The following is a 14,537-nucleotide window of genomic DNA, read 5'->3' on the forward strand; positions in this document are numbered from 1 at the left end:
CCAGTGAACTAATTCACAAGACCATCGCGAGACTATGAAGAAGTCAACACTCTTCACACATTAGCTACAATAAGTAAATACAGTTAGAACTGTGAAGATGAGGGTTACGAGCCCCTCCTGCCCCCTTCCAAGATCCACTGACAGCGTCTCGAGGCATAAGCGGGTTTGTCAAGCTGCAGCTCCCTTGCTTTCATCAAACGAGACGCAACAAACGCGGAAGCTTCTTCTCTTTGTACGGTGCGATTAACCTGCTTGTCAAAAAGTGAAAGCGATGTGCTTTTCAAACAAATCACAACAAAACTGATATGGTTTGACTTAAATAAATACTTCCAACAAAATTGGGAAATAAATGAGGAAATTTAGAAAAACTATTTCTGTGTGCGCTCGCGAAGCACATCCCGCCTGGAGGTTTCCATTTGTTCTATTTAGACACATCTATTGAGCGCCTGGAGGTTTCTATTTAGACACATCTATTAAGCGCCTGGAGGTTTCTATTTGTTCTATTTAGACACATCTATCGAGCGCCTGGAGGTTTCTATTTGTTCTATTTAGACACATCTACTAAGCACCAGAAGGGCTCTCGAGGCCCAAGTACATACAGTACATATTTGTGCACAGTAATGAGCAGAGGGGGGGGATGTCCTTCTAGCTTACATACGGGGCATTCATTCTTCCGATTACTCACAACTTTCCTTTTCTCCAGAATTAACTTGCATCGCCACACTGTTGAATCATCAAACAGCGTTTGTTTCACTTGAACGCAATGACATTTTCAATGATGAAAAGAAAAAGTTTCTTAACCCTTTCACTACCACGCTACAGAAGGTTAACCTTTCACTACCACACTACCGCCTACAGGAAGAGGAGACAAACAACCGTGCATATGGGAACACTTTGAGAGACAGAGTATACTTTTACCAAAATGAAAAACGCATCATGACGGATCTTCCAAATGAGGGAAGATACGCATTTCCTTACGTATTCCTATCAATTATCAAATGATTGCGTTTTCTGTAGGGATGGGCGTCAGTAATCGATTACTTGAGTACTTGCCAGTTTCAACTGAACAAGTGGTTTTTGAGGGTGCTTGTTTTTTTTTTATATATATATATTTAAATAATAAATAAATAAAAATAAATAAATAAATAAAAAAACAAAAAAAACATGCCGTTCCATGAGCAGAGAGGCCTCTTTCAGACAGTGGAGGTAATGTAATTATTACAAATGGTAACAGACTGTTTTGACTGACAACATTAACACATTGGGTGCCATGCAGTATGCCCATCTTTACCACTCTCTGGTATAATATCAGACAGGGTCCAGCTGGCTCCCAGAGGCTTCCTGGATGAATTATGAATGCGAATAAAAGAAATAACGATCATAAAACTCAACGCATGGCGGCCAATAACGAGATATTGGCAATTAATGTGTTAAGCATCGGGTATATTGCTGTGCATCGTTATGTCCGCGGAGAGAGACATAATAAAACCGGTAGCGTGCGTTTGTTTCCGTGCAATATCGTTATTACTGCTGCCATGCGTTCTAAAAATAGATTCCCCTTAACAATTGCTCAAGCACCACTAAAGTAATTCATGAGTACTCGATCTGGAGCTGAAGGAGCTCTGCTTAGAGCGTTTGGACACGAGAGCCTTTCAAATGAGTTTACAGTGACTTCTCCATGAAAGCGCGCCAGGTTTACAAGGCACTACAAGTGGTTTTAATTTCTGCAGCCATGATGTCAGCCGCACCGCCGTTGCAAGGTGCATAATAAAGCCAGGAAACACTGGTGTGTGTGTGTGTGTGTTTTAAGTATATCCGACTCTGAGGTGCCAGCTAGGTGGATCACAGTACTTCAGAGAAAAAAACTGTTTTGTGTGACCTTCTTTCCGATTTAGCATTCCAGTCAGGGCTAGGCGATGAGGAATAAAATAAATAAGCATAAGCAGTATAATATTAAGGACATCTTTCAATAGATATACTGTATATATATCGCAATATATGTTTAGCAATTGTGGAGGAATCCCTTTAGCTTGAATCTCACACCTAGAGAGACAATGTCCCCAAACGTAACCCCTACCCTTCTCTATCCACAAGAGAGCTGGATCCCCTTCTCCACCTCAGTGTTCTCCCAGCTGGCCAGGATGAGAACACTCCTCTTAACCCAAGCTCATTTAACCTACATGTACTTTGTACTAAGTGTTTCACAATTAAATCTATATTGGTCATGAAGATCCGTCTTACAACCATAATTGATGAGTACGGTTCCACGACACTATGGAAAGTAGGCTACATGTTAAATAATTCAACGGATATATATATATATGACATGTGGCGCACCTGTATTGAACCCCGGTTCTCCTGCATGGTGATGGGAAGTGTGACACAAGTTTTGAATTCTCAATACAGGATATATTTAAGAAACAAGTGTGAGAAAAGTGACTTAATATTTATCATTAATTTCAAAAACTAAAACTAGTGTACACAATTCACACAAAAAAACAAGACTATAAATATCAATGTATTGCCAGCCCCAATTCGAGTATTGTTTTTAAAAACGGACCTACATCAACACAATAAAAGCCTACCGACGGGGACACATCATTAACGTTTTCTGTGTTCTCATTTCAAACATTTTAGTGGAACGGCTGTGTCTCTCAAGGTCATATCATGCAACACAAATCATAAGCGATGCTGCGTGCGTCACGGGGCTGTCACACTGCCTCCCTCTCCGACACAGAGGCGATGGAGGAAACCTGGATGCTTGTTACATGTGTGGTCGTCAAAACACAAGGATGTTGGTTTTTCAAAACGCTCACCATTTCATCATTCCAACATCTAATTTTGTTCTGTATTCGGTTCATTAAGAAGGGCGAATGCTGCCGATTTTCAACCATGAAAAGTGTCTTGTGCTTGGCGATAAGCAAAAATATAAGTCCGACTCTGTTCCAGAGCGGAGATCCAGAGTCAGGTCACATAAGCTGCTTATGTACCTGGGATGCTACTTTGTCACGCCTCCCCTCTCCCTGTTATGCAAAGTCAGGAGTTCAGAATCCAGATGCGAGCTGCGCAGTTTTCGAGGGCAAACTTATTTAACTTATTTGAGTGTTTCCTGGGCCACAGAAATCCAAAGACATAGGCCATGTGTCTTGCAAAAGTAAGTGTCAAAAGACCCACCGATATTTTGTCTTCACTCAAACAAGTAGGGATGCACCGATCCGATATTGGTACTATCGGATATCGGCCCCGATAAGACTAAAATAGCTGGACCGGGTATCGGCAAAAAACATATATAGGATTAATTTTTTTTTTAATGTTTAATAATAATAAATTACAAAGTACATTTATATCCATGTAATTTGTTACATTTTGTTTCACTAAGTTAGTTAAGTAATGTTTTAAGTCATGCCTGATGTTGCCTTGCACAAAAGAATGATCCCAGTCTCTTCCACACAGTGAGGCATACAGTTTATTAATTGAACAATGGGTATCAGATCGGTACTTGGTATCGGCCGATACCCAAAGCCCAGGTATCGGTATCGGGACTGAAAAAGTCGGATCGGTGCATCCCTACAAACAAGCTCCCGGTTTGCCCTCAGATCGCACAGCTCACTTCTGGATTCTAAACTCCCATTGATTTTGCATTGCAGTGAGGAGGAGGCGTGCCAAAATAACCGCCCGGGTACGTAAGCGCACCAAGCAACTCATGCAACCTGATTTGGTGGGCTAACGGCTCTCTTCCCTGGAACGGCCTCGAACTTTCCCCTTATCATAGTAGTAAAGTAAATACCTATTTTAAGTGTTGAAAAATGAAAACCTTTAAGATAAGATAGAACTGTATTGTTCCATGTATTGTGGATCACATCGAAGTCTCACAATTTAATAGCATCTGGGAATTGCTTGTGGATAATCTAGGCTCCTAATCACAGGAGATTAACCTGTGAGCCATCCACTCCACAACCACCCTTCTCTCCATCCCCCTCCTCATCCACTCCACAACCACCCTTCTCTCCATCCCCCTCCTCATCCACTATACAACCACCCTTCTCTCCATCCCCCTCCTCATCCACTCTACAACCCACCCTTCTCTCAATCCCCCTCATCCACTCCACAACCACCCTTCTCTCCATCCCCCTCCTCATCCACTCCACAACCACCCTTCTCTCCATCCCCCTCCTCATCCACTCTACAACCCCACCCTTCTCTCAATCCCCCTCCTCATCCACTCTACAACCCACCCTTCTCTCAATCCCCCTCCTCACCCCCTACTTTACTTACTCCCATCTCTGCCAACCCGCCCCGCCCTTTCCCTCGTCATGTGTATTCGTTGTTGTCCTTCATTGTCCTTAGTTGTAATTTGTTTGTCAATGTCTAGTCCGAGTTACCCCCCTCCGAGAGGGCAATGAAATGTCACTATTTTACTACACTTTTTACTTTGCACTGTAAATAGTTAAAACGTATAATAAGTAATAAAGTTGTCCCCCGAAGAGAGGGAGGGGGGGTGGAGTGCGCTCAAAAAAGGCAAAAAAGGAACAAAAAAAAAAAAAAAAAAAAAAAAAATGTTCCTGGGGGGGGGGGGGGGGGGGGGGTTGTGGCAGAATGTACATAGAGCTAAACAAAGAAGACAAAATTTACCTATTTCAAACCACGCCCTCTTTTCTTGATCCAACAATCGAGGAGGATCAAGGAAAGAGGTTATCTGCTAATAAAATAATGTATAAAATATAGAGACAGACGCAGGTTTAAGCGCTACAGCTAAAGATTCCACAGCAGGGCTCCACACACCCACTAACACTATTTGCGAGATAGACTCAAATGAAAGAAAGGTATATTGTTTAGGTATCCCGAGTTGTTTTAGCTGGCACGCAAGTAGGGCCAAGCCACATGCAGCTTCAGTCGCTGCCATGGTAGTCGACGTCAAAAGCACTATTCCAACACTTCCTTTTCTTTGTTTTCCTTTTACCCTCCAAACGTGCCGGTCAGCACAACAAAAAATCGTATAGGGGAAAAAATAATCCAGCGTTTCATGTTGAGAATCAGTTCCTCTCAGACAACGACATCATATGAGCTTTCAGAAAACCCGTCTACACCACAGCTCTGAGTCTACCCACTGCATTGAAACCGGTGTGTGAGAAGAAGAGGAGTATTCAATGACATTTACTACTGAAGCTTCCAAGCCCAAATAAAATGGTATTGACAGCCCTAGCAGCAACGATCAAATAACTACACCAGACGAGGAATAATGTGAGATTAATTCTACAGGTTCTTCCATATTTGGTCAGTAAGCTTTGTTAAGTCACCCAGTACGTTCAATCAGCTGTCAACACAGGATCCGGTGTCCTGCTTATAAGAGAGCTGGTTTATATCATGAAGAAACGCAGGGGGAAAGAGCTGCCTAAACTAAGAACATGAGTTTAGTTTATGATATTTATTTATAGACATGCTGCAGCCTCAACCCTTAAATCCTTGGACTCTGTACATCACTCTGCCCTCAGATTCATCACTAATGATAGATATGACACTCAACAGTAACACTGTGTCCTTTATGAGAAGGTTGGCCTCGCTGATGGAGAGGCGCAACAAACACTGGTATTTGTTCATTTTTAAGGCCCTTATATCATAATTGCAATTACATTTCGGAACCCGTTCTAATGACCTTAAGGTGCTTAAGGTACCTGGAGTTTGCACGGAACAGGGCAAATCTGCATTTTGCTATGATGCCCCTAACTCATGATGGAATTAACTCCAACAGTCCTTAAAGCTTGAGATTCTCCCTTAAACTAAGTATCCCTAGTTTAATACCTCGATCTACAACTTTTGTCAATCAAGTTGTACATGTTTTAAATTATTGTTATCCTTACTAGTCTTTTATTTTTTTTTATCTTTCCCCCCCTCCTTTTTCCTCCGATTTTTTCTCCCATCCCAATGTTAGTCGTTATGCCAATTCCCAATCCCCTTCCTGGTCGCGTGTTGCTTTCTAACAGCGGAGGAGTGCAAGAATGTGACAATTTGACCATGTGACCGCGGCAACGCGGGAGAGCGGCAGTGCGGAAATAGGCTGTCTATTGCCATTCTCTAAGACAAACGCTAACCTTAACCAGCTCGTTAACAGCGCCTAAACTTAACCGTTCTAACCTTAACCAACTCCGAAACAATGCCTAACCTTAACCATAGAAAGAATATTGCCATTCTCCAAGACAAACTCTAACCTTAACCAGCTCCTTCACAGCGCCTAAACTTAACCGTTCTAACCTTAACCAACTCCGAAACAATGCCTAACCTTAACCATGCCTAACCTTAACCGGCGAAAGACCTTAACCGGCGAAAGAACACACGGTAAAAATTTTTTTTTTATGAGATTCGAACTTGTCAACAACGGACCGCAGGACCGCTGCGCTGCCAGGTGAGCTGAGCTTCGAATGAAAATCATGGCGGATTAGGGCGGTTACATAATGCCGCAAGCTCTGCCGCGCCGCTCAGCTCCGCTGCTCTGCTCTGCTCTGCCGCGCGGCGTGTCGCAGCCAATCAGGGAAAACGCGGAAGCAACGGTAGCACTGCTCCGCTGTTATTAAGCAATAGGCTTCCTGGTCGCTGCGCACTTAACCCCCACTCGACTGTGGGGGGTATCACGTGCTTCCTCCGACACACGTCTAGCCAATCAACCGCTTCTTTTCACCTGGCAGCGCGGACTCTCACTGAGAGGGTGTAACGTGTGGAAGGATCACACTACCCCCCTTAGATCCTATCCGCGCTGAGCAGGCGCCCCGACCGAACTGTAGGAGTCGCTGTTTACAACGAGCCGGACCCACCCCGCCAGCTTTCCCACCCTCTAATACAGCCAATTGTATTAGTGTGAGGCCTAACAAAATTAATAGTTGGTTTCAGGTTGCCGACCGACCCTGCCGATTTAGGTGCGACCCAATATATTTTATGAGTTTTTATAAAAAAATATATATATATATATATATATATATATATATTAGAATAAAGTTTCATAGAAATCTTAGTCAAACATTTAGTATTATGGATATTAAACATGCTGGCAGAGTACATGCATCCATGTTGTTGTGAACATTTTAATTAAATAAAGAAATTCCCTATCCATAGTCGCCGTGGGAAAGAATAAAATAAAAAAATAAAATAAATTCCCTACCTACCCATGGCCAAACTGACAACCAACCTGAAACCAACTATTAATTTTGTTAGGCCTGAACGGCCAGCCAACGCCGGAGCTGTGAGCTGGATTCGAACAGGCGAATCCAGCGTCTCCGGTGTTGGTGACAAACGCAATCTCCGCTACGCCACCTGACCGCCCTCTTACTCGTCTTATTTTAATTATGTTTATATGGCGTGCGATTTTATGCCTTTTTTCTTTTCTTAATTCTGTATGTAAACTCGATTGGGAAAGAAATCCCAACCCGAGCATGGCATAAGAGCAAAATTTGGTCGATGCACTGCTATATATTGAAAACCTTTTGCTGCTTTAGTAGGTCAGACTGTTGGAACTTCCACTTAAAAACACTCATCCTAGAGCATTATGAAGCAGTCAACCCATTGTCAAATAAATCATCCCAAGACTATTATTTACTACAAAGGAAATGCCTACCATTTGGCATGACAAGCATGGGACATGGAAATACCAGTAGGCAATTATATGTCAATGACTAAGGGTGTACTAAGACTTACGACAAGCTTCAGAATGGAATTGGGGCTTGTTTGCATCATTTCAGAACCAATCCCGCCCCTTTTCCTCAGCCCAATCTTGCTTAAAAAGATGTAAATAAAGACCTTATCAAACACAGGAAAAGGGTACATAACCTAACGTATGTTATTGCTGTGTTTGTATCAGGGCAGGTGGCTTGGTTTAGTGGGGAGCGCACTCATCCCCCAGCACACACATAGATAGTTCGAGCCCGGTCGGGGGTGGTTTATTTTGGACTTTGGTCCAATTCGAAACGTAAATATATTATACGTATGGATAAGACATAAAAATGTTTCCTGTGGTCAAGATTAGTACTTTATATACATTTCCTGATGAGACCGTATTGCTTTCCTACATGTTCCGCAGGAAGCCAGAACCACTCCAAACAACACTAATGAGGGACTCATTTTTAGTTCACACCAGCATCCACATATCAGTTTAAAACCCCACCGCTGGAAGACTTGGAAGGAGCCGTATGTTAGCGATAGACATTGACCTTTACTACCATGTCGACTGGTACCGAGCAGAGCTCGCCCTAACAAACATGTGGGTGGGATTGATTGAACAGCTGTCAGACTATCAACAATTCATATGCAGCGGAACGCTGGCGGCAGAAAATGCCAAACAAAACACGGCAACGTAGACATTAAAACGGACGATAACACTGAGACTAGTCTGAAGGTGGTCTGTGGCGCTCTCGTTAGGGCCAATGCGCTCTCGTTAAGGCCAGCGCGTGGTCCGTGGTGCTCTCGTTAAGGCCAGCGCGTGGTCCGTGATGCTCTCGTTAAGGCCAGCGCGTGGTCCCTGGTGCTCTCGTTAAGGCCAGCGCGTGGTCCGTGGTGCTCTCGTTAAGGCCAGCGCGTGGTCCCTGGTGCTCTTGGTAAGGCCAGCGCGTGGTCCGTGGCGCTCTCGTTAAGGCCAGCGCGTGGTCCCTGGTGCTCTCGTTAAGGCCAGCGCGTGGTCCATGGCGCTCTCGTTAAGGCCAACGCAGGGGGGCCGCCATCTTGAAATGTAGGGGTGTGGGCCGGACTTTTGGCAGCGTCCAAGAAGAGCAGCCCTAACGAGGGAAACGTGGGTATAAATAGTGGAGCGCAGCTAGTCACTTTAAACCTGGATTATGAGCGGCTAAGCCCCGACAAAGCTTACTCTAAAGTTAGCCACGTAGCCAGTGGGCATTGGGCAACAGTGAGCTTAGAGCGGGAGCGTGGGAGAGGAGGAGGAGGGGGAGATTCGGACAAAGGGCCTTCCGCTTCGTCGATTAAGGGGCAGAAAAAAGAAAAAGTTGGGGCCAGCACAATAGAAAAGCCGCTGGGGAGAGCGCCGGAATCAACAGTAGGTTTTGGCCCGGGTACCTTCCATGCCGGGCGCACCGTAGGCCCGGCTGACATGATGTCATGCTCCCCCAGCACACACACACACGTGTGCCACGAGCAACACAGACTAGGGAGGGTACACGGAAGTGCGACGGCTCGGAGCTAATCTCGTTGGAAGTCCTCGCCGCTGTCCAAACACTTAATTGGCCCGGTCAGTCTACAAACACAAATCAACAGGCGGGTGGGTTGCCAATGCCATGCTATCTGGTTTAAAGCCGGCGTTGGACAACATCAATGTAACGATGTAGGAACCTGGAGTAAACCGGGCCGTATATATACCTCTAGCAATAAAACAAGCCTACGAAAAGGTGCATATCGTTTTGACAAAACAGCGTGTTTACAATGCAATTAGTTTTTTTTTTAAACGTATTAAGCGACGATTTGATGAGTGATTCTAGCCGCCGAACACTAATAATAAGGTGCCACTGTTGGGAAAGAGAAGAAAACTGTTGGGAAAGAGAAGAAAACTGTTGGGAAAGAGAAGAAAACTGTTGGGAAAGAGAAGAAAACTGTTGGGAAAGAGAAGAAAAAAAGGTCAGCCATGTTGCATAAGGGGATATAAATACTGCCATTATCGGGCTCGTTTGTTTTCTGCTGCACTCGGCAGACAACCTTATCACGGCCCAAGTAAAACAATCCCGTGTACAAAACACACTCCTGCAGCCCTTAGGACCCAAAGTCAAAGTCAAAGTCCCAGGGGCACCGGGTATTTGTGTATAGTCCCCATCATTTCCACCAACCGCACATGGGCCAACGATACAGGGCACTATATTTAGGAACGTAAACAAATAAAAGGCTTAGGCCAAATGTATTAAAAGCCAGAGGCTCAAGTTAAACCTCCATGCATGCACCCTACGGGATAAACTAAGGAAAGTATAGGAGGAACGGCGATTAAACCATCTTCCACCCATCTTAACAGCCTACGATCATTCATATAGACGTTTTGAACTAATGGGAGGCACAACTGTTCTAAATCGAGACTAAGAGAGACTGCTTTGAACATTAACCCCCCCCCCCCCCCCCAAACCCAGGTGAATGGTGCGTCTTCTTGTATGATGCAGGCAAGCGTAGACCGTCCCATGACAACAAGTCACAGAGGCATAGGCACGGCACAGGTACACGTGTAAAAGCAGGCTGGCGCGGCATCCGCTCTGCAGATTATGAAGAGGGGAAACTTAATTGAATGTACACCGCCGCCGTTCAGGACCTTGTTCCTCGTGCTCTTTATCGGTTTCCGAGTGATTAAGACCCAGGGCTCCTGTTACACAACCATCATGCTGATCTGAAGATAGAACAGCCACGGGTTCCCCCATAGACACAACTGCAACCATAACAAATCTGTGTGTCTCGTGTACTGCGGGCATCCAGACATGCAACACCTACTGGTACCTCTTGTGGCTGCTTCGACTGGGATTTTTTTGTAGCCAGTATAGAGAGCAAATCAATACCAATTCTTTAATATAGCCATAAATATGTTAAACCACCACACAATGGTGTTCTTGGTTTACTTTCAGAAGATATTTCTAGGCAAGTTGCCCAACGACAAGAGGAAAAGGACTCGTTCCTTAAAACAGATAGCTGCTCTCACGGCTGATAATGAATGACATGTGATATGGCCTAGCAGCAGCTGATGAATATTATGCAAATGGTTATTCGGTTTTCTACATGGACACAAATGAGATTAAGTCAACATCTGCCAATAGAAATAGGAGCATGGTCGATGTACTCAAGTTTTCTGTGAGCAACATGCTGTAGTTAAAGTGTAACAGATTTTGATTAGTGAAACTACACCACTGTAAGCAATAGTGTCCTGCTGGGAAAACAACAAATCTGAGGGATGACAAATTGGGGTGTAATAAAACAGATATTTCATTCACAAATTGCCCAATCTCTTCGTATTGCACAAACGTGCACTTCAACAATCATGATTCATCACGTCACGATATTATAACTGACACACTGGAGCAAATCAAACAAGAACGAATGACAGCAATCCTCTCGGATGGGGTAGACGAGCCACAAACTGATAAAAATGGAGGTCAGCAGCTTGGTTTGTACCAATTCCGGGGTCCTTGACAAGAAAAAGGTTGAGTCACTGACTCAACACTGTATGCCCTTGCTACCCCGTGGGCTAGGTAATGTTATTTAACACAAGAAAGTATTCTGCAAACACAAGAGGTAGGTGGGGTAAGCTATTACTTCACGCTACATCGCTGTGGACATATTTCCCAGTCGATCACAGCCAAGACAGAACGCGAACCATCACTTAATTATAATAAATGTTGTTCATTCCCGCCCCTTACTGTCGGGCTCATACTACTTCTGTGTACTGTAACTGTTCCGTTTCAAATTTGTGATTAAGGGTTCAGTTTTTCCATATTATATACTTTTGCTGCACGATGCTACGCTAATACGAGCTAGCTGGTGACATTGCACCCCGTGTACAGGCAGACCTGAACTGTCAAAATCTGAAAAGTTTGTAGATAACAGAAAACTGCAATTATCTACAAACATTCCTGATTCGACACTTGCCCTGCCCGTACATGGGGTGTAACGATACCCGATGGTCGAGAAGACGGAAATCTAATTTACATTTATAATAACACAATGTCCCGTTTGCGTGAATACTTTCCCTAAGGGGGTTGTACTTTTGCGCGATCCGATTGGCCACTGACGTTTCTGGTCATGTGACATGTGCGCCAATCGTGTGACGGCAAGTTCGGCGCCTATTTCCGGGTCTAACAGCCTGCAAACTACCTAACACCTAGTTTATCACTGGTTAAGCTTAGGCGACTCTTTCGAAGTTGAGTTTGGAAATGTGAGTTTGGAATCAGGGCTGGTGTTCTATCGCCCTGCTCTAAGACAAACTCTAACCTTAACCAACTTCGAAAGAGTGCCTAAGCTTAACCGGTGGCAGAACTTGCCGTCACACGATTGGTGCACATGTCCAGAAACGTCAGTGGCCAATCAGATCGCGCAAAAGTACAACCCCCTTAGGGAAAGTATTCACGCGTCCCGTTTGGAGAGTCCAGTCTCTTCCCAGATACCGTACTTGTAGTTTTTGAGCATGGAATAATTCTTCTCTTACAAGATGAGGTGGGGACCTTCAAAACGACCATCTAACTAATGGAGGATAGTGGTGAGTCTCCTTATTCTGTCTACATCAGTGAAACCACCAACACATCAGTGAACAAACTCCTCTACATGTGTGCAATACCACTCAAAAACGGACTTTCTGTCAGTACCCATCTGTGTAAAGGTAAGGATGTATATTATGCATGCCTATCTTGTGCCAGCTCATCTGCCCAATGAAAAGACATTTTCTGTGGCCGTCATGGAGTTGTTCGTCTCTGGCCACAGACCGTGTGAAGTTTGGAAATGATGTATGTGGCCATGTCTGTTGAGGATTAATAAAGTTGTCCTATTTGTGGTCTGCGCCTGCGGTGGCAGGTTGTAAGTCACATTTTATGAGTTATGCGTTTTCTGGCATCCCATAGGCGATTGGTTTTGGGCGGGTTTTATTGGAATGAGCTTGTTTTTAGGCTGAAAATAGTCAACCCGACTTGGCAACTACAATGTAACACTATTAAAGCCTCATGATCAGGGATAGTAACGCGTTACATGAGCACAGCTTAGCTAGGTTAGCTAGCCCAATGTGACTTGGATTGATTGAAAACTTTATTAACAGATTACAGAAAGGGTACAATACAGTACAGCTCAATACACACAATTTTTAAGGGGATGCAGACCAGAGAAAGACTTTAGTCTTGTTTACATCAGGGTCCCCCCTTTTCAATTAAGCAGGAATGGATAGCGAGTTAGCTCACGTTAATGTATCTGACGTTGTTAATGCTAGCTATTACAACTGCACTTAACTATAGTCGACACATTTATGTTGTAAGCTCAGTGAGCTGCATGCATGGTTGAGTCAGGGATGCGGCTCGTTATTCTCACCTTCCAAGAGACGTTGAATTATGGAGTCGATGTTTAATTTGTCCGGCTCCGCCATTTTCTTTATGTTCTGACGTGATCAGGCAGTCAAGACCTTGGTTTCGTGCTGCACCTTCAGTTGCAGGAATTAAAACAAACACAGCCAGTTAAAAGCATGGCATTCGGTAAAAAAAAACTATATTCCAGCGGTTAGCTAGCCATTATGTACATAACACACAGTCGAATAAGGTTAGCGGCGGACTAGGGCACCCAATGAGCTAACACGTTAGCCAGCTAGCTAACACACATTCAAATGAGCGGCACAGCAGCTAACCAGCCTAGCTAAGAGACATAAACAGATCAACTATTACAAACCTCGCCTTTGATTGGAAAACAATCCTCCTGTGGTATACAAGGTTATCGGATTTTTTCCTAAACTAAAATGTGTCCTCTTCCCTTCGTACTTGGTGCCCCCTTCCTCCCCCTCCACGGAACTTTAGAACGGGCCGTGTGTTTGTCAGGAGAGTCTTGAGCGAAGGAGGGCTGGTCCACGGTGCTTTAGAATCCCCCGGTCCCCATTGGACCACTGCTGGATTTACAATCCAAATAGTCGCCTCTGATAGGATACACACGGCGTCGGTCTCGTAGTTGTGTTCCGCCTCTAGTCGTGTACGATGACATCAATGGGGTTGTTTGTAAAAAAAAAAAAAAAAAAAACTCAAAGAGAGCCATCATGCGTTACAAGTTGAAATTGCAATTGAGATTCCCTTGCAATTACGTAAATGATGCGCGCGCGTATGTTGTAATGTTGTGGTTTATTATTGCTTTAGCCCCTTTCGTGACTGACCAGGGGCCCCGGGCCCTGGCTTGAATCGCAGTCACGAAAGGGGCTATTATTGGTTGTACTTAAAAAAAATTAGAATGCTAGTGAATGGTCATGCTGGACCTACAAAAGGCATTTGACACTGTCAATCACTCCATTCTGAGTGACAAGCTAAAAGCAATTGGTTTTGATAGTCTGGATCATGCAATCCTACCTGGAGGGGAGAGAACAGATGGTGGCGGTAAACGGACGCTTGAAGCCTTTCTCCAACGCTTTCGTGTTTCCGCTTCTCTGATTGGCCAGGTACGCCCAATCGTGGGACCGCAAGTTTTTACACTGGTTAAGCTTAGGCACTCTTTCGAAGTTGGTTAAGGTTAGAGTTTGTCTTAGAGCATGGCGATAGAACGCCTGCCCTGATTCCAAACTCTAACCTTAACCAACTTCGAAAGAGTCGCCTAAGCTTAACCAGTGATAAACTAGGCGTTAGGTAGTTTGCAGGCTGTTCGACCCGGAAATAGGCGCAGAACTTGCCGTCCCACGATTGGCGCACATGTCACATGACCTGGCCAATCAGAGCACAAAACGGGAACCCGGAAACACGGACGCGTTGGAGAAAAGCTACACGCAAACGGTACGGTACGTGTGTATATTTTCCCTAACGGAGTTGCACTTCCGCGTTCGGTTTGCGCGATCTGATTGCCCACTGACGTTT

The 14,537-nt window shown here is 44.5% G+C and overlaps 1 protein-coding gene across 1 annotated transcript in view; it reads right to left on the bottom strand.

Moving 5' to 3' along the window:
• The window catches only part of ppp1caa (protein phosphatase 1, catalytic subunit, alpha isozyme a), a 28,098-nt gene extending 14,578 nt beyond the window's left edge, over window positions 1–13,520 (bottom strand). Inside the window, exons 1-2 of the mRNA XM_084329869.1 lie at window positions 13,378–13,520; window positions 13,027–13,135 (exon numbers count right to left, since the gene is read on the bottom strand). Of these exons, the coding sequence (XP_084185995.1) occupies window positions 13,027–13,081 (55 nt within the window). The 5' untranslated portion in view covers window positions 13,082–13,135; window positions 13,378–13,520. The remainder of the gene's footprint in view (window positions 1–13,026; window positions 13,136–13,377) is intronic.
• Between the last annotated feature and the right edge of the window lie 1,017 nt (window positions 13,521–14,537).

This window comes from Notolepis coatsorum, assembly GCF_963971535.1.
Source record: "Notolepis coatsorum genome assembly, chromosome: 14".
In the NCBI taxonomy this organism is placed as follows: Eukaryota; Metazoa; Chordata; class Actinopteri; order Aulopiformes; family Paralepididae; genus Notolepis; species Notolepis coatsorum.